This window comes from Lynx rufus, unplaced genomic scaffold, assembly GCF_022079265.1.
Source record: "Lynx rufus isolate CCGP_SWC_20201006 ecotype Redwood Valley unplaced genomic scaffold, mLynRuf1.p SCAF_1, whole genome shotgun sequence".
NCBI lineage: Eukaryota > Metazoa > Chordata > Mammalia > Carnivora > Felidae > Lynx > Lynx rufus.
The window spans coordinates 208,698,103-208,718,998 of NW_025814823.1; the positions used below are offsets into that span (position 1 = coordinate 208,698,103).

The window sequence follows — 20,896 nt, forward strand, 5'->3', positions numbered from 1 at the left end:
AACCTCACATATATAGAGAGAAAGAGATTGAGATACAGGGAGATATGGTGGGAAATTTTAATGTGTCTCTCTCAGTAACTGATCAGGCTGACAATATAGATGATTTGAACAATGATATTACAAAGCTTGATCAAGTGGACATATATAGAACCCTAGACACCAAAATATGAGAATACATATTCTTTTTGAAAGTACATGGCAGGGGTGCCTGGGTGGCTCAGTTCGTTAAGTGACCTGCTTCGGCTCAAGTCATGATCTTGCGGTCTGTGAGTTCAAGCCCCACATCTGGCTTCTGAGTCTCCCTCTCTCCCTGTACCTCCCCTGCTCACGCTCTTTCTGTTTCTCTCAAAAATAAATAAAAACATTGGAAAAATGATTTTTAAAAAAGGACATGGGAAAAGTGCATGGAAAGAAAATTGTGACTACAAAAAAACAGAGAAAGAAAGATCCACAGATTAAACTAATTTCAAACAGCTTTCCAAGTATAAGAGACTGGAGAGTAAGTGTGACAAAACTCACTTAAAGACTTTAGAAAGATCCAAATAAATGGATGAAATTGAATACACATGACTCTATATCATAAAGATGACAATCCCTCCAGAATTAATTTATAAATTCAATATAGAATTCAGCATAATTCTGACTAAAATCCCAACAGAGTTTTTCACGGAATTGAAAAACTGATTCTAAAATTTATATTGATTAGTAAAGGTCAAGGAAAGACAGGGCAATTTCGAAGAAGAATGAGTGTAGAATTACCTACCAGATAACATAATTTTATAAAGCTGCAGACATTAAGACAGTGTGATATCAAGGAAAGGATAGAGAAATAGACTACAGAAAACTGAGAAACAGATACACAAATGTATGGAGCTGATACATTAGAAAGATGCCATTACAGATCAATAGGGAAAAGGATCAATGAATGACTCATCAGTTGGTGCTGGGCAACTGGTTATTGGTATGAAAAAAAAATATGAAGCTAGGCTCCTAGTTCTCCATACCTAAATGTAAATTTCAGGTAGAATGAGATCTTAAATATGAAAAGCAAAATTTTCAAATTTATAGGATAAACAAAATTTTGCTTAATGACCTTGGGAAAAGGAAGTAGTTAAAAAAACACAGGAAGCAGAAATCATAAAAGAAAAATTGAGATATTTAACTGTATTGAATAAAATAATTCTGTTTATTAATTGATATTATAAGTGAAGTGAAACATAAGTCACAGGCTAGCAGAAGATATTTGCAACACATATTACTAAGGATTAGTCTTTAAATGTATATATCAATGCTTATCAATACATACTATGTAATGATATATACATGTACACTATGTATATCATTAATGTATCTAAATAAATTAATGTATATTTACATATATGTAGGCATATATAGAAATAAGGAAAGGTAAAACATATAAACGGCTAATTCATAAAATGATTAATAAATTTATAAAATTATGTTTAACTTCACTAGAAATGGGAACATGCAAATCAAAACAATAATGCCATATCACTTTACCTCCATCAGATTGACTCTATTTAAAAGTCTGATAATACCAAGCACTGGAAAGGATCTACAGCAAGAAGGGTTTTGAACACACTGCCCATGGCATGGAGATAACTACAAACACCCTGAGGACCAATTTTCTACCCGGTGACAGAGTTGAAGATACACATGCACAACTCAGCAATTTCATTTGGAAGCACATACTCAGGAAAAGCTCTTCTACACAGGCTCAAGGAAACATATATGAAATTGCTCATTGCAATGTTGTTTTTAATGGCAAAAAGGGAACAATTTAAATGTCTAAAATCCAAGTAACTGATAAATAAACTATAGTGTATTTATGTGGTGGAACATTATACAGTGGTGAAGTTGCATGAATTCAAGCTTTACAATTCAACTCGCATGAGAGTCAAAAACATAATGTTGTAGAGACAAGTTTACCACGAAAGGATACCTGCATGTCACTGCATTTATCATAGAAACACTCAAAACGATACCCCATAGTTTATAAATATATACACGTTAGTATATTGATTAAATGTGTAGGGAAATCATAACACAGTGCAAATATATCTCCAGGGAGAAGACAGAAGGATGGTGTTGGGAAGGTACTGGGGACAGGGTACAGAATGTCCCTGTATCTGTGAGGTTTTATTTTTGTAACACTGAAGAAAATATGGCAACCATTAAGATTTCCCAAAGCTGGGTCATGGATATAGGGGTATCCTGACATTTTTCACTATGCTTGAAACTGCTCATAAGAAAAAGGAAGCAACGTAACAAAGGCAAAACTTTATTCAGAGAATGAAAAGCCACACCTAAGATAGCAAAGACCAAAATTAATGCTGTGGAAGCTTGAATTAGTGATGTGGGGGTGAACCTGAGAAAGGTTCCCAAAATGATGAAAAAATATGAGAGAAAATAATATATATGGATGTGGATATAGAGGACAAGAGCCAAACCAAAGGATTATGGGTATTTATTATTTACCAGATGAATGGAAACATAAATATGAATCAAAAACATAAAAATAAAACTTGTCTGAGCCGGGGGGGGGGGGGGGGGAAGGACACCAAAATTTGAAAGAGCTAATATTGCTGCTAAAATGAAAAGACCTGTACCTAGACACAAACTGACAAGATTTCTACAGCAGAAAGAAAAACCGTAGGAATCAGGATGGTGATTTCTGTGTAGAGAAGAAGTTGGGGAAGTAAAGAAATGACTTGAGGCTGAAATACATAGTCCATAAGGTGACTTATCTTGATTGGATTCATATAGACAGGTTAGGAGGGCAAAGGAAGTTCTACCACCTACAGAGAGTGTGTGGACTAAAAGGAATTAAGATACTTTTGAAATATCCCTTTGAACTACAGTTTAAAGGAAAAACCTCAGTATTCAATAACAGTATGTATTCGGTGCTGATCTCTAAAATATACATAAGGAATTTGCTGAATAATTCTGAAAGCATATTAACCATCAATGCTTCTAATTTTCTAAGGGTTTTCCTTCTGTGAAGTTTGATTATCCCCAGAGAAATGCCGTAACTCAACCGCAGCCCAATTTTTAATGAGGATCAGTAAAAATCTAGCTACACAAAAAATATTTCTTCACCCATTAAATCACTATTAAGGTCAGTATTATAATGCTCAATATTATTTTTTTTAAGTTTATTTATTTTGAGAGAGAGCGAGTGAGAGAGAGAACATGAGCAGGGAAGGGGCAGAGAGGTGGGGGGAGAGAGAGAGAGAGAGAGAGAGAGAGAGAGAGAGAATCCCACACAGGCTCCATGCTGTCAGCGCAGAGCCCAATGCGGGGCTCAATCTCACAGACCATAAGATCATGACCTGAGCCGAAATTAAGAGTCGGACACTTAATTGACTGAACCACCCAGGCGCCCCTCAATATTCTTTATATAATGATTCATTTGGTAATTTCTTCCAACAGCTGTATCCAGAAATAAAATTATTTTCACTGAATTGCATTCTTAATTTTTTTTTTCAACGTTTATTTTATTTTTTTATTTTTGGGACAGAGAGAGACAGAGCACGAACGGGCGAGGGGCAGAGAGAGAGGGAGACACAGAATCGGAAACAGGCTCCAGGCTCTGAGCCATCAGCCCAGAGCCCGACGCGGGGCTCGAACTCACGGACCGCGAGATCGTGACCTGGCTGAAGTCGGACGCTTAACCGACTGCGCCACCCAGGCGCCCCTGAATTGCATTCTTGAGTCAGATATGGAGAGTTCTGTAAAACCTTGATCTTTCCTTTGTCTTTGATAATAAGTTTAGAGGTTAGTGGCACCCAGGACTTCAGTGACTATCTCACCTCATACATTTGTGTTTGTATTTCTGATTTGGTTTCTGATCATCTTATCACATTTGTTTTTAATTACGGTGTGTGAATGTATGTGCGTATGGGTATGTATACAAACTGCCTCAAATGATTTTTGTGTGTTGGCGAAATACGAGTGACTTAAAAATGCATTCAAATGTCTTGAGTGAACTCACATTCCCAAAGCTTGCATGGCTTTAGTAGACAGTAGTCCTTACTGACGAGCTACAGAAGAGACCACTGGTGATAACAATTAGGCTGGGAGGGTCCCATGGTCTGCTGTCGTGAAGAAAACAATCCTACGTTGTGAATATCATCATAGGAGTAGAGCCAGTCTGAACTCAGGGAAGGGAGTCTGGCTTAAGTCCTTACTCCGACCCACAATCTTCTCTAACAATTGATTAAAAACCCCACAGAGAGTCTGTGACAGGAGGAAGCTAAATTCTCTCTGGGTCATGGATTAAGTTGTGCCCAAGAAACTTTTTTTCAAAATAAATGGAAACAAGAGTAATTTGTTCTCACTTTCAAATAGATATTGGCATATTGATTAAACCAAGACACAGAGAGAGGAGAAGCCAGGGGTTCAGTGGAGGGTTTCCAAGCCCTGAGCGTCACAAACCCTTCTCCATCAGGGAGAAAATCATGAAATGCTAATTCTGAGAATTCACTGTCTGAATAACAAATGGAAGCATCACAATGCTTTCGATGGAAGAATTTCCATTTTCCATGCTTGAAACCTACACCTGGAGAAATTATCATCTGGCTGGAATTTGCTGAGCAAGAAAAAATGAGGATGTGGAAGAACACACAGACTTCCGGAGACAGTGGGTACCCCTGGTATACCACCTGCTGGGGTGGAGGGCTTGGGCTATGATTGCCAGGAGCGATAAGGCAAGAAAAGTTAGCCGAAGCTAGACTATGAAAGATTGTGAATGTCAGGCTAAGGAGTGTGGCATTTATCCCGTGAACAGGAAGAGCAGGAGAGAGTAACATGTTAATGGGAGTGGTTTTACATTAGCCCAGTGCAGGGGTCCAGCGTGGATTTCCGCATTCTGCCTTCGTGCCCTGTATCTTTCGGCCTCATGCACATCCTCAAAGATCTCCCTCAACACCCCACCCAGAAAACCTTCTACCTGGATTCTCTCGCTCTTCATCCCCTGTCCCTTTGGAGAAATCCCACTCAGCCATCCCTGATGTCACCTTACTGGGGAACCTTCACCAATTCACCCCCCAGTTTCCTGATCCACAAAATCAATCACTGTGCCCCCTCTGAGCTGCAGAGTGCATTCTATGTGCAGAGTGCACATCACTATACAGGTAGTTGTATGATAGTCTGTTCACTGGACTGGATCATGAATCCCAGGAAGGCAAGAACGGGTTTAATTCTCTTTGAAGAAGGTTTGGCAAAAATAGCTATTTGTGAAATTAATGGCCGATCCTTTTGGTGACTTCTGTACAGAATATACCCTTACTTCATGTCCTTCCGTGCTATTATGTATTTACATGAAACTGTGTTCACTTTTCTTCCATATTTTATCCAGTATTATTCAAACTGCAGATTTCAAACACATTAGTGGACAGTAAAAAATAATTCAGTGGGGCGTGACCACGTTTTTTTATTTTTATTTTTTTATTTTTTTTAATGTTTACTTTTGACCGAGAGAGACAGAGCATGAGTGGGGGAGGGGCAGAGAAAGAGAGGGAGACACAGAATTTGGAAGCAGGCTCCAGGCTCCGAGCTGTCAGCACACAGCCCGACGTGGGGCTCTAATTCACTGACTGTGAGATCATGACCAGAGCCGAAGTCGGATGCCCAACCGACTGAGCCACCCAGGCGACCCGTGACCACATTTTTTTAAATGGAACCAAGTGGTATAAAAATATAAAGCTCTGCATTTAGCATGGGTGAGTATTGTCCTGTGAGACATTTGCGCGCGCACACACACACACACACATACATTTACAGATATGTTTGTGTGTGTTGGGCTGTAGTGCAAGGGCATATTCTTACTGTGGGTTGCAGTCCAAAAAAGTTTGAGAAATCCTTCATTCTAGCTGATATTTTTGAATGCTGGTTAATTTTCCCAGTCTGATAGCCATTTTATTTTGAGCAAGGGTTAGATTTTCTAATTTTATTTTTATCTTATAGTAGGGTTTCTCAACCTTAGCACTACTGATGTTTTGGGATGGATCACTGTTTGTTGTGGAGGCCTGTCCTGGGCATTGTAGGATTCTTAGCAGAATCCCTCATTTCTACCCACGAGATGCCGATAGCACCTTCCCTCATTGTAACGGATGAAAATGCCTCCAGACTTTGCCACCTGCCCCCTAGGGGGCAAAACTACCCCTCATTGAGGACTACTACTCTATGGTGCCCCCAAATAATGCTGAGCATTCAGGCAGCCTTTAAGACATGCATTAGACAGATCTGACACAAAGATCTTGCAGGAGTCTAATACAATAGAAGGCCTGGGGATACCGATCTCCAAAGCTTCTTAACCTCTTATTGGGTTCACAACCAGGTCCCTATGGGCCACCTTCTGACTGTACACAACATCTTCAGTCTAACCACAGGGTTTGCATGAATGCAGCTAGAATGTCCTGTGCAGCAGGACACAGCAAGGGTTCAGGGTCAGGAGGCGTTCTTGGAAGCCCCGAGGCAGGAGAAGGAATCCCAGTACTTCTGGTTGAAAGAAGTTGAGCCGTGCAACGAAAGAAGTATCTCAAGAAACTGGGACCACGGAAGCAACAGTCCCCTTGCTCTGAAAAGCAGCTACAAGTATGCAGGAGATACAGGAAATTAAGAAGTGACTCTGCTCTTACGTGGAAGGGCCTGACCATGTATGCAAACGGGGTCTTTGCAGCAGAGACGTGGGTAGGAAATGAAAAGAGCATTCGCCAGAAGTCCCATGAACCTAACACTCGTGGCCACTAACTGGGACCTGGAATTAGTCCCTTAATCTGGTGACTTTTCAGTTCCTTACCAAAAAATTGTGGAAGTTTGGCGAGGTCCTTAACCTACCTGCTAGTTCCCAAATGCCATGATTTGGTTTGGCTCTCTACCTTTCCTTTTCATGTATATTCTCCTTAAAGCTACAGAATTGCCTCTTTGTTGGTCTCCCTTGGTTTCTTTTGATTTCCACACCATAGCCGCAATGATCCTGATTAAAATGTAGGCCAGATCACATCATTCTGCCGCTCAAAACACTTCAAGGGCTTGGCATCTAACTTAGAATAAAACCCACTCTTCACCAGGACCCACAAGTTTGACCCCTGGCCTCTGGCTACCTTTCTGGCCTCACTTCCTATCATTCTTCTCACTCATCATGTCCCTGCCACACGAGCCTCCTTACTATCCCTGGAGTATCCTGAGGCTGTCATCACCCCAGGATCTTTGCACGTACTGCTCCCTGTCCATGGAAGGACTCTGCTCAAATCTCTCTTTTGATAGCTCATTCCAAACAGCAGTCCCCACTATCCTCTATGCCCTCTTACTCTGTCTCTTTTCCTCCTCACACTCATCATTAAAGACGTATCACTGGGGCACTGGGTGGCTCAGGTGGTTGAGCGTCTGACTCTTGATGTTAGCCCAGGTCATGATCTCACAATTCATGGATTTGAGCCCCACATCCAGCTCTGTGCTGACAGTGCAGAGCCTGCTTGGGATTCTCTGTCTCCCTCTCTCTCTGCCCCTGCCCTGCTCTCACACTATCTTTTTCAAAACTAAATAAATATTTTTTAAAAAGACATATTATTTGTGTCCTATAATAAATACTTATTTTATTGTCTACTTACTTTCTGAGACTGACTCTCCCACATATAAGCTCAATGAGGGCAGGGATCATCTACTTTGTTGACTGCTAGACATCAACATCCAGAATTTGCCTGGCATATTATAGGCATTAAATGTATACTTTAAAAAATGGATTGGCAAAAGGATGTATAAATAAGTGAAATAAGCACCGTACATTCAGAAACTAAATTCTTTACTTCCTCCAACATCCTCAAAACATTTTCCAGATTCACATAGAAAATTAGCAGTAGCAATGTATGAAGCAAAAAACAAAACCACAATCAAAAAAGGCCTGACTTCAAGTTGTTTATAGCTTTTCTTATCTCTCACTTTTGTAATTTTAGCTGTTCTAATTCTGAATTTAACAGCCCTTTATTCCCTTTTGTTTTAGAAACTCATTCTATCAGTTCTTGGTACCATGAGGACTCAGCATCGATTACAAGCAGGATGTTATTCAGGACTCGGATCTCTATTTCTGCTTCAGTTTCTGCTCGCCAACTTTTCTTTTGACTGCAGATACTAAAATCTGAAATCACTTGCCCTCTCCCATTTTGACTGGGACTAGTTAACCATGGAAGAAGTCTATCACGTTGGGCAACAGAAGGGAACTTCTCTGTGTCGCCCTCATCTCAACCGCTGAGGGTGACACCAAACTGATTCTAAAGGCTTCTTCCAGCTCTGAAAGTCTGTGAACTATCGCCATCTGCTGGATGACTCGTGAACTACCACCATCTGCTGGGTGAGTCTTCCTACTACCTCCTTAGGAGTTGTTGGTCATTCCCCAGTGGTTGTGATCCTTTGGATGCGTGGCCTTTGAAATTCCTTTAAGACCACAGGACTAGGACCAGGAAGCAACATTCCACTGGGCCAGAACAGACATACATTTACATTTTTAAATATGGTAGACACTACCGTTCCAGTAAGATGGCAGCACTATTCCATGATCTCTGGCAGATCTGTATCTCACCATTCAAGTGGAGTTAAGGAGCCGGAAACAAAAATTCCAATATGAGACCTGAGCTTTAAGGCAAATGATTCTTTTCTTTTGAAAAATAGTTTTGTCTTAAAAGTGTGTATGAACAATGCGCTTTACTATGTACATTACCTATCAAAATATTCACTATTAGTCAGAAAAAGCAGGTGAGAGTCTGAGGTTTCAAATGCCACCCATATTACCAATTGGCCGCAACATTAGTCAACCCATCAACAAATATAAGGAAGGGGTAACAGTCCTGACCCACTGTGCTTTACAGCAAAGTCAAAGGGGGAAACAGAAACGTAGACAAGCTGAAAGTTAAGTAAGAACATAATCAGGATATTGTATATTGCAGTGAAACAATCTAAGTGTCCACCAATAAAGAATTAAATAAATGTAGTAGAGCTTTACAATGGAATACACTATGGTTATTAAACTTAATGATGTAGATGTACATTTGTTGATATTTAAAGATGTGTATAGCATTTTGTTACACAGAAAAATTTTATGTACGAAGATCTCAGTACTGGATTTAAAAAAACCCTGGAAGATTATATACCAATATGTTAATAGTTGCTATGCCCGGATACTGAGATTAGATATAATTTTCATTTTTAGTTTTTCCCATATTTAATGTTATTTCAATGTTTTTATAATAATAAGTATGGATTACTTTTTTCTATTTAAAGACAACAAAAAGAGCTATTACTGCTTCAGAATTATTGCAACGGTTGTCTTGACTGGTCTCGCTTCACTTACTCTGGCCCCTCTTCAGTCCTTTCACACACCGGTAGGAGTGGCTTCATTGAAACCTAACTAAAGGGGGAACTCCCAGTCTTCCCATTTCTGTCCCAGAAAAAGCAAAATCCAATGACTTCCAATGGCCTCCAAGGTCCTAGTCAACCTTTACCATCACTTCCTACCCCTTCTTACCTCATCTCTTTCTAGGCTCCTCCCCCAAATACCCCCAACCCAGCCACACAACCTCCTTGTTCTTCCCTGAACACCCCAGGGTGCTCCTGCATTGGGACTTCTGAATGTGGCTGGAGCATTCTTCCCCCAGGTGGATGAATGGACAGATTAGATTAGATAGATAGACAGATCTATTGGTCGAGGTACATATATCCAGAAAGTTCACCTCAGCCTTCTTACTCAAATGTCACCTTCTCGGGAGGCTTTCTCATATTGCCTATCCCCTTCTCTGTTCTGAATTTCACCACAGCCCTTATCCCCGCATCTGACATACTATCTACATGTTTTAACTGATCTGTTTACTGTCTGTCTGCCTTGATTAGAATGTAAGCTCTGCAAGGTCAGGGATTCTTTTTGTCTGTCTTGTTTGCTGCTGAATCTCCAGCATCTGAAACAGTGCCTGGCCACCGTGGGCACTGAATATTTGTTTGAAAGAGTAAATGGGTATATTGTAAAATAAATTGGGGGCACTGATTTTTTAGGAAAAAGAAATCCCACAAACTTTAGGAATCAAATGGAAAACAAGGTTGTCACCAAACTGCGCTCTTATCCAGGATCTGCAACCAAGTGACCTTGAGAAGACTGTTGAGTCATTCTGAGCTGCAGTTGTCTCCGGTGCAAAACGAGGACACTGTCCTTGCCCACTCTGAGTTTATAAATTTGCAGTGGACAAAAGTTTGGCTGTGAGACCTGACTACCTCCTTTGTTCCAGGCAAAATGCTAAAAAGGCAAAGATGAATGAGGTAAGGTTCATGTTCTCAATCAATAAGAGAAAGACCAAAACATAGTCCATATTTTTGGAATCCATGTAAAAGGCACCAATCTCTTATTATACGAGATTATACTATGACTTTTTTCAGTGGATTCCTTCCCTCTGTCCCCCAGTCTTCCAGCATGTATCTCTGCTCCTCTCGCCTCTGCCCTGGGCCCTGGGAGGCTGACCTGTGAGGCTTCCAGCTGGGATCTGACCATCTGGAGCATCAGCAGGAAAGTGGACAGAGGGAGGAAAGGAGTCAGCATCTTTATTCCCCAACTTCCTTTCCACTAGGTTGTCACAGGATACATGTCTGAAGGTCACAGCTCTTGCCTGATGGCTCTCCCCGTCTGTCTCCAGATGCTGGTAATTGCATCCTTTTAGTTTCCTTACATCTGCCCAAACTTTTGCAAAAAAAATTCCCTCACTAAACTCATTTCACATGAAGCAACTGTATGTGCCCCCGTTTCCTTCTAGAGCCTGCTGACACCCAAGATCGTTAGAGAAGTCATCTTTTCTCCTGTGGTTGTTTCTTACTTGCACATTATTTGTTTCACGTTTGGTTGTATCATCAGAAGAGATCCACCAGACTAAGCCAGCATGCACTGTCACCGCCCACACGTCTGTCACTGCATCAAGCTGATTTCAGGTGCCCCCTCTCTGTGCTAAACCAGTACTGTGGTCCTACTCTGTCATCAAAGAACCTGAGTGATTTAGGGATTTAGATGCTAAGAGACAATCCCAGTGGAGAACTGTGTCAAAGCAAGAAGTGTTCCCAAGGACAGAATAGAAAAGATGAACTATGAAATAATGAATATACAAGAAAGAACAAAGCGAGTGATAAGGAAATAGAAGGAAACAAAAGGAAAACTAGGGAATAACACTCGCGTCGGGCTTCAATCTATTAATGTTTCACAATTCATTGAGGCGAGAGTACCATAAACAGCATATGGTTGCTCGGGTGTGGTCACTAAATAGCAGCTGAGCCAATGAACACATGCTACAGCTGAAACCAGAGCACCATGAGGGGCGCTGGGTGGCTCAGTGGGTTAAGCATCTGACTTCCGCTCAGGTCATGATCTCACAGTATGTGGGTTTGAGCCCCGCATCGGGCTCTGTGCTGCCAGCTCAGAACCCAGAGCCTGCTTCGGATTCTGTGTCTCCCCCTCTCTGCGTCCCTCCCATGCTCATTCTCTGTCTGTCTCTCAATAATAAACAAACGTTAAAAAAAAAAAAAGAAAAAAGAAAGAAACTAGAGCACCATAAGTGCCTTTTCTTGGGAAAATTATATTTTCTTATCCTTTATTTTAGTCTTTCTTCCTTAGCTAGGCAGAGGGGGTAAAATACCTGCACAGTGATTATAAGTAAATGTATGGTAATGTAAGATGTACCAAGGCCTCAGAAGAACAATTAATAGGTAGCAGGTATTTAAACAGCAAAGTGAATCATTCCCTTTAGAACCAATAAAGCTGTGCAAATGAGCGCTACTCAGATTTACATGCAACGAGGCATTAGCAAATCAATACAGCGATTACTGCGGAGGGCACCTGAATGTACAATCATGTCTGAAGTTATGTTTATGCACAAACCTCACACTTAAAATGCATTTTTATCTAGGCTATGGGGGAAACCAATGATTTGTTCTTTCTCCTGCTCCCTTTTCGGTCTTACATTCTAAAGATTTACAAATCCACGAAGCTCATGAATTTACAAGCCTAACCCAAGCTCAGGGAGGAATGCCCAGCAGAACAGCTTTCTCTTTCTCCCTGAAGAGCAGCACAAACCTGCCACCGAGGTTGCAGGCTTTTTTGGGGGCTCTTATTTGTTTCAGACTTTTCATGTGAACATTAAATTGCAGGGATTTGCCTCGAGGAGACAATGTCATCAGCATGCACCAAATGATTCCTTCCAAGTTTGACAAAATTGCTACAGGGAACATTCCCCAAATTTTCAGGACAATCCCTTAAAATTTGAGGGGGAACCCCAGAAATATACCACAGAGGTCAGCTGATTATGTCCCACTGGCCAAATCTAGACCAATTGCTTGCCATTATTTAAAAGAAATTTTTTTAATGTGTATTTATTTTTGAGAAAGAGAGAGAGAGAGAGAGGGAGAAAGCCGGGGAGGGGCAGAGAGAGAGAGAGATACAGAATCTGAAACAGGCTCCAAGCTCTGAGCTGTCAGCACAGAGCCCAACGCGGGGCTTGAACTCAGGAACCTTGAGATCATAACCTGAGCGGGAATTGAATGCTTCACCAACTGAGCCATCCAGGTGCCCCGAGCTGCCTGTTTTTATACTGAGGAAATAAATGTCTAAGCTCAAGATGGAGCCATTTTTGCCGGGGGGGGGGGTTTCAGTAAACAGAAACCCAGGTATCTTGCATGTTCCTATAAACGCTCCTCTTAAACCAGAAATGCAGTATATCCAGCCAGCCAATCCCAAATGCCAAGCCAACTCTGAGCTCTACACTTTTCTCCTTGTTCATTTTCTATTTTTCTCTTCCTGCTTCTTCTCATTCTTTCTCCTGCAAATCTTCCTGCCTTCTGCCCCATTTTGCAGTTCTCTGGACCCTTGAGAATAGAGACTGCTCACTTCTTGAAGTGTTAAAGTTTGCCTGTATCACCTAAATTATCTTCTTTAATCCTTTTTAATAGTACATGAGTTAAGTGTTTTTTACCTTCTTAAAGGGTTGAAAAAAAGCTTTAAAAATATTTTGTAACACATGAAAATGATATGAAATTCAATTTCCCATGTCCATTGATAACATTTTATTGGAACACAATCACACACATTCTTTATTGTCTATGGCTGTTTTCACACTACAACAGCAGAAGTGAACCCAAAAATCCTAAAATATCTACTGCCTTGCCTTTTATAGAAAAATATTCTGATCCCTGTCTAAGTAATTGGTTAACTTTGGGGAGGTTAAAAACAAGCAAACAAAAATCAGAGGTACAGTATCATAACCATGAGGTCTTTCTTTTTGCCTGAATTTGGGATGTGCTTGAGTGGTGAGAGAGATGAAATTTTGTTAGCAAAGTTCAATGTTCCTTATAGTTTTAATTATTGGATGTCTTTTAAATCCGCAGCCTTTTAAAACCAATCAACCAACCCAACCCATCTTAATGATTCTACTTGACCTAACTCTGGCAGTCTCTTCTATTCTTCCACTTCGGTCAAGACAGTTTTTGTCCCTGACCCTTTGTTTCTGAATTCCGAGATTCTAATGCCCTCAGGTCCCAGGAGCAGAACTCAGGGCACAGAGTCATAAAGGAAAATCAATTGACAGGTTAGCAATCACCTGGTCAGTTACACCATCCTTCAGAAATTAAGCATGGAGGAAACACATATCAACATCCCCTTTGTCTCAAAAAGTGGGCAAATGTCATAATCTCTGTTTCACAGGTGTTTCCTCAAAATAACCTTGAAAAATAAAAAATTTTACCTACCTCAGACATTATTATACCCATTTTAAAGATGAGGACACTGAGGCCCAGAGAGATGAAGTGACTTTCCGGAGTTCTCATAGCAAGGCAATAAAAGAATGGTTCTCTACTCAGACCCAGGCATGCCTGACAGATTCTCCTCCATCTAAAGGTACAGTATTTGGGGGCAGTGAGGAACTTCCAAGGTTTGGTGAGGACTTTTCATAGGAACTGACCAAAACAGGCAGTGAGCTGTACATATGTCATGGAGATTTGGGAAGAAACTGCTTCCAGTCCCTTCCTGTTTCTTACCCATCCCTAGAGCATGCCACTACATTCTGTCCCACTCACTTTCCTAATTCAAGGCATTGCTACCAAATAGGAGCCCTTGCTAGTGACTGGGGATAAAGGAAATCTATTCTGTGTCTAGGTATGTGACAACATGTACCAAGGAACCCTAGCTTGCTAAACAGGTCTCTGGGGAGACAATCAGGCAATTAAAGACAAGGACCCAGGGCACCTGGGTGGTTTAGTCAGTTAAGTGTCTGACTTCAGCTCAGGACATGATCTCACGGTTCGTGAGTTCGAGCCCCGCGTTGGGCTCTGTGCTGACAGCTCAGAGCCTGGAGCCTGCTTCAGATTCTCTGTCTCCCTCTCTTTCTGCCCCTCCTCTGCTGGCACTCTGTCTCCCTCTGTCAAAAATAAACATTAAAAAAAAAAACAAAAAAAACAAGGGCCCAAATCTCAGAGCAAAACTGAGCAAAAGCAGATTCACTCACGGACATTCACGTGATAAAGGTATAAACAGATACACAACCAACAGTAGCTGCGATGCCTCAGTAAGCAGGAAGGTAGAGAGCAGAAAAGTGGGGGTGGGGGTAGAGGGAACATTATGAAATCAGGTCTACTGTAGAAATTTTGTTGATGTGGGCCAGGGTGTGTTGTCTCAGCTCAGTAGAAGAGAGTGTTTTTCCAACTGCTGAAGACAATGGACTGTGGGGGAAGAGTCTGGTGAAAACCAAAGCCAGACTGAACCTCTCACATCTTCCTATGCAATCTCTGAAGATCTGAGACCATAATTAGGTTTACTAGAACCAAAGGAAAAATGTACGCGAATTTTGCATGGAAATGTTAAAGCTTATTCTAATGATCAAGAAAGAACATAGGAGTGAACACGGGCTTGCTTAGAAAATATCTCTCCCTGGGGTGCCTGGGTGGCTCAGTCGGTTAAGCATCTGACTTCGGCTCAGGTCATGATCTCACGGTTCATGAGTTTGAGCCCCACGTCGGGCTCTGGAGCCCGGAGCCTGCTTCAGATTCTGTGTCTCCCTCTCTCTCTCTCCCCCTCCCCTACTCACACTCTGTCTCCATCTCTCTCTCTCAAAAAAATAAATAGACATTTAAAAAGAAAAGAAAATGTCTCTCCCTTCCTCATCCCCTTCTTAGAAAACTGGGCTCTTTGGATCACTGGAATCTCTCTCAAAGGCCTCTTCTCCATCCTTATTGCCTTGAATTTAAACTTAAACCCCCAAGTTCTGCTTTCTTTCTTCCCTGCTTCTTCCCCCCTCCCTCTTTTACTCTTTTCTTCTTTTTGTGCAGTCCTGGAGTTGGACTTTTCCTGTGAACCACATGGACTGATTTCATCCCATGGGCTCTTGTCTTAAGTCACATTCAGTCATTCACGTACTCAATAAATATTTATTGAGCACCGACTTTGTACAGGGTGCTGGGAACACAGCCCTGAGCAAGAAAGCTTATCCTGGAGGAGAGATACAGATAATAAAATAGTTTCAGGCAGTGAAACACTCCGGAGAAATTAAAGCAGGAATGGGGCTGAGGTAGCTGAGTGTGAAGGTCAATGAAGCCTGTCTGAGGAAGTGACATCCAAGCTACGGGAGTGCCGACACTGGTCATGGAAAGATCTGGAAAAGAGAGTCCCAGGCAGAGGAAACAGGGGGTGCAAAAGCCCTGAGGCAGGAAAGAGCAAAATGACTTTGGTGAGGAACAAAATAGCACCTTCCGTTGGGACTGCTGTGACTATACCAATTCTACTTCAGTGAAGAATTTATTGGTTCTTTCTCTGCTTAAATAGTGAAGAAAGACCATGAGAAATTAAATGGTTCAGGGTGGTAGGACCAAGTTCCATTCCCAGGGAAATTTATATAACCCTAGAGTTGGTCAAACATGTGAGTTATTTTTTTCATTTTATTTCATTTGTCTTTGGGAAAAAGAAAAATAAAATTGGCTTTTTTGTTCTACCACGTCTATTGTTTCCAGTTCGTGCCCTTTTTGACGCCTTCTATCCTTCTCAACCAAGCTAAGCTTGGATCCCAGCAAGTAAGTGACCACCAGATGGGGTAAACGCACGTTCACAAAGCCCACACGTATGTACCTGTGTCCTCGAGGTTCCAAAGAGCCCCCTTTTCTGACTGGCTAATTTTTTTTTTTTTAATTTTTTTTTTTTTCAACGTTTATTTATTTTTGGGACAGAGAGAGACAGAGCATGAACGGGGGAGGGGCAGAGAGAGAGGGAGACACAGAATCGGAAACAGGCTCCAGGCTCTGAGCCATCAGCCCAGAGCCCGACGCGGGGCTCGAACTCACGGACCGTGAGATCGTGACCTGGCTGAAGTCGGACGCTTAACCGACTGCGCCACCCAGGCGCCCCTGGCTAATTTATAAGATCAATCACAGGAGAAAAAGAATGCCATGAAGCAATAAGGCAAATTATAATGTTGGCATTTCTTTCTTGAAGAAATAAACTTTAGGGAGTGGCAGACCGTGACCTTTGTCTTTGTATTTCCTAAGGGGAACAGTATAGGCCCTGATACCTATGGAAAGTCACCAGTGAGAGGATGGAGATAAATATAGGGTAGTAACCTTGTTACTCAAGGTCACTAAAATGATTCTGTTTCTGGTCAGAGGACCTGGGTGCTGAAACACCTTAGTATTTTCTTCCCGTTGTACTTGTAACTTGGTGGAGCTGAGGCAAGATGTGGAAGCTGGGCACAGCTGGCTGGCGACACTCCAGGGAAGCCATCAAACCCTCGCTCTTCCTCATGCCGGTGGAAGTCAGGGAAATAGTGGGCCCTGGCGTTCATTAAGGACACACACTAGCACCTGAGATCTACCCATTGTCCCCTTAAGCAGTTAAGCTGCTAATACGGTCTGGCATTAATAGGTTCAGGGGAAGCCAATGCTTTGTCAGTAGAGCTGAGGTGTTAGCTGTCCTTAAGAAATGAGGTATGTGTAGGTCTCCATTAAGCAACAGAGGGGCCCAGACTGTGGTGGCGTCCAGGGTGGGATCTAAGGATCCCCACTGGGCACTCTGCACTCTGGTAGTCAGCGTGAGCATTCTGTTCTGTAATTCACCATTCGGGAAGAAAGAAGGTAGGACACCAAGAGAACATCCATATGGGATGGACCTTGAGGTAAAGAAGAGGAGGAGGAACGAAGAGGACTGGGGAACAACCAACAGGCACAAATACTGATCTCACAGACCCCCTCAGGGCAGCCTTCAAAATGTTTAACAACTGGCTTGCCTCCCGTCTAACCAATCAGAAGGCTGCGGGCTGTAAATGCCGATGAGGACCAGTTGAATTTCAGATCTGCGTGTATGTTTTATTCCCATTTTTGTAATGTACAGTATACCTCACAACTTTTAAAAGAAAAAAAAAATCTATAGGTTCGTTCTGTGCTGGCAAACTTTCTTAGTCCGTAGATACCAACAGGACTATTCCTTGTTCTTTATCTAACCGCTGACGCTGACCCTGCCATTCTCGTGCTACTTTGCATTCGAGGAATTAAGAACCTCCCTCCTTCTGGATCTCACTCAGGGAAGTAATTTTGCCATCAGCTAAGCTTGAGTTCAAATCCTGCCTTTACAATTAGGATTCTTGGCAAAATCTGTCACCTTTCAAAGACTCGATTTTTAAAAACCTATTCAAAGGGATGCTGTTCCTCCATCCCAGGGTTTCTGTGAGAACTGGCGTGGAGTTGCCTAGGTAACATGCCCGGTGCAGGGCCTGGCACAGACATGGTTTTCACAGCGGAAGCTCTGAGATTGAGAACTTATTATAATTCAGATAAGTGCTACTTGGCGACTAGGTAATTTCATATATGGAAAAATGGGCTTGGGAAACTAATAATCTAAACTAATAGCAACGTAAGAAGTGTGAATGTGGCAGAATACAGGGTTTCCTAAAAATATTTGAAGCAAACGTGAGAAAACAACTCCCAACTGAAATACCAAACACAGCACATTCTTATGTTCATGAAACCAACCATCTAATCAATTCTATTGCTATTTTCCTGAGTTGAATAACTATATATATGTAAGAAAGAGTTAAATTTTATTTATTTAAGAATATTTCAAAATTGAGAGTTTTCACTGAACCAGCCTTCTCCCCTACACGCAATTACTTTACCATGATACGGTCTTACTTCACACTGGGGACCAAGTGTAACGAAATGTCACGTGTCTCTGAGGCAATTTCACACACCTTATCCCGCTTAATTCACAAATGGGGAAATAATTATCAGAAACTGCAAGACCAGACCAGTGTTGCAGTTTAAAAAAAACCAAAGTTTACAAGATGCCCCAACTTCTGTCCCCTCTGGTGATTCCCACGGCCAGGACCAGCACAAGTGGCTACATCTTGGCCTTTATTTCCCAGTCTCTGTGGAGAAGGAGACTAGCAGGCCTGGAGGGAAAGAAGTGAGCATGGGTTGGCTCAGGAAACAGGCGCAGAGGAGCTGGGCATTGAGGAAGCGAGTGGGGGCGGGGTACAACCACACAGCGCACCTGCTCAGTCTATAAAACAAAACGACGAACTGCGTATTTCACAACAGTCAGATCCCGGGGCCTGCCCCAGCCACAGTTGCCCCAGTTTTGGCCATGCACCACAGAGCTTAACTAAGGATTGTAGCATGGATCTCATGCAGCAAGAGTGGAAGGAGACCCTCTGTCTATTTGAAATAGAATTGTTAACATTTCTTCTAGAAAGAAGGAGGTTCATTCCTTGTCATATGACTGGGGAGTGTTAGCTTCTAAATTCTGAAGAACAACGAAACAATTGTTGGGCGATCATAGTTACTGTGTGTGTGTGTGTGTGTGTGTGTGTGTATTGTAGGTCTGTGTATGTATATGTGTGTGGGGGGGGTGTGTATGTGTGTGTATTTGGGTGTGGGGGTATATAGAGGTTATGTGGGGTGGCCTCACCATAGCCCAATAGCCCCCAACAATTCAATCTGAAGGAAGGAGCCCTGAAATTCAAGGTCAGGGTAAGGGTTTTTTTCAGATAAGCCAAAATTCCTAGGACTTGTGGAATGTAGTGAATCTGGAAACAGCCATGGCCTTGGAAGTCAGCCATGTGGATGTTGTGTGAAGACAGGGAAGGCGTTTATTTAGATCGACTAACAATATAAGTAGGGCTCTGTGTTAGCCAATAGAAAGGCAACTGATGGTGTTAGGTAGGCTTCTTTTCTGAGAGCTCCTCTCCTGGGTAAAGAGGACCCAGAAGTAGCAGAGATCTTTGGACACAGAAACCTGGAGGAATTTACTGTTAAAACTGAAAAGATGACAGAGCTTTCAAACAAAAAGTGCCAACATTTCAATTCTGAGATCTCCCCACTACACAGTGTTCTAAATTTACATAAATGTGCCCCTCATTTCCAAAACACAAGGATTCCTAAGCCAGCTTCGGCAGGTGGTGTAAGTAATCTAAGTGTGGCTCTTGCTTGAATCATGCAGGAACATCTTAAACCCTGGACCACAATCAGAATCTGACTTTTCACAAAGTCCTCAGGTGATTTGATAGACAGTGGCCCAAGCTTCCCCCAGCCTTCCAGCGAGCCACTATGACAAACAGGAACTTCCGCCATTGGCTAGAGCCCCAGCTACACGTCCACCTAACAATGACTTTAATTCTCCCTGACCATCATTCAGAGGGACTGATTTTACTTGAGTGTCCTCGGTTATGCAGGTGAACACAAATCCCGAAGAGTCTGGGAGCATTATCTTTTCTCCTATGACCCTAAGATGAACCCATTTTCTCAAAAGATGAAAAGGGCAGAGCTGGGGGACGGCTGCACATCATCTTGGTATGTGATTTGTTCTGTGATTGTGAAAGAAAACTGACCTCAAACTCCCCAAGGATCATATGTAAAAATAAACTTTCCGCTGACCTCCCGTACATAGAAACAGCCTGTTGTCCCTGTTGAGAGCCTCGAACTTCCAAAGTGCTGGGAAAACAGCAGGAAAAGCTAGGGATAACCTCATCCCAGGCTGTCCTCCTGCAGGGCACTAAGAGACCCCAGGCAGGTGGGTCCTCGCAAAGCAACCTCAGCAATGCAGCTATGTCTGTCCTTCAGACGGGCCCTGGTACTCACGGAAGGTCCTGATGGTGTCGCTGGGCCGGCTGCGAGGGCTGGGGCCGTGGGGATTCATGGCCCTCACGGCAAACTGATAGTTGGTATCTGGATCAAGGCCCTTGATAACCATGGAGTCCATCTGGATCCGCTCTTGGATTAAGGTCCAACTCTTGTCAAAATCTGGTCTTTATTGATTAAAAAAACAAAACAAAACAAGAAGCAGTAACTCAGGAAGAGCAAAGGGAAGGGAGGCTGGCTATGTAAACTCAGCATTCGGACTCTAGAAGCAACACTTATAAAAATGAGTTAACATTTCCTATCTAAAAGTCATCTTGATTTTAAATCATAGGTCACAATTTTTAAGTCCCTGCCAATAAAAGCAAGTAGATCATTTTTAGGGCCAGTTTTAAATCCTGTTTCAAGATCATCTGCTTCTCCTCGGCATGAGCTTGACTATGGTGAAAAGACCCCCACAGAGGAGTTCATTTTCAAGGACTGTGCCTTCCAGATGTTTCACAAACAAACCCTCCCCAAACAGCCGCCATTCCCAGAGGTCAGGAGAGCACAGATTCTGTCTATTCACAATCTGTTCACAAAGTAAACAAATGTTAAGTTTTATAGGGTGACTAACTGCATGAACGACCATGGGAAAACCCACGAAGATTGTGTTTGTGGCCATTCTTGCTCTTAACAAAATTGTGCAACTGTGCCAACTCGCTGACTTCTCACAGGTTCTGCTAAGAACCCTCTAGAGAATGTGGGC

The 20,896-nt window shown here is 42.3% G+C and overlaps 1 protein-coding gene across 1 annotated transcript in view; it reads right to left on the reverse strand.

Annotated features, from left to right (window-relative positions):
* The window catches only part of EGFLAM (EGF like, fibronectin type III and laminin G domains), a 178,221-nt gene that overhangs the window by 62,924 nt on the left and 94,401 nt on the right, over window positions 1-20,896 (reverse strand). Inside the window, exon 7 of the mRNA XM_047073875.1 lies at window positions 20,152-20,318. Coding sequence (XP_046929831.1) covers window positions 20,152-20,318 — 167 coding nt within the window. The remainder of the gene's footprint in view (window positions 1-20,151; window positions 20,319-20,896) is intronic.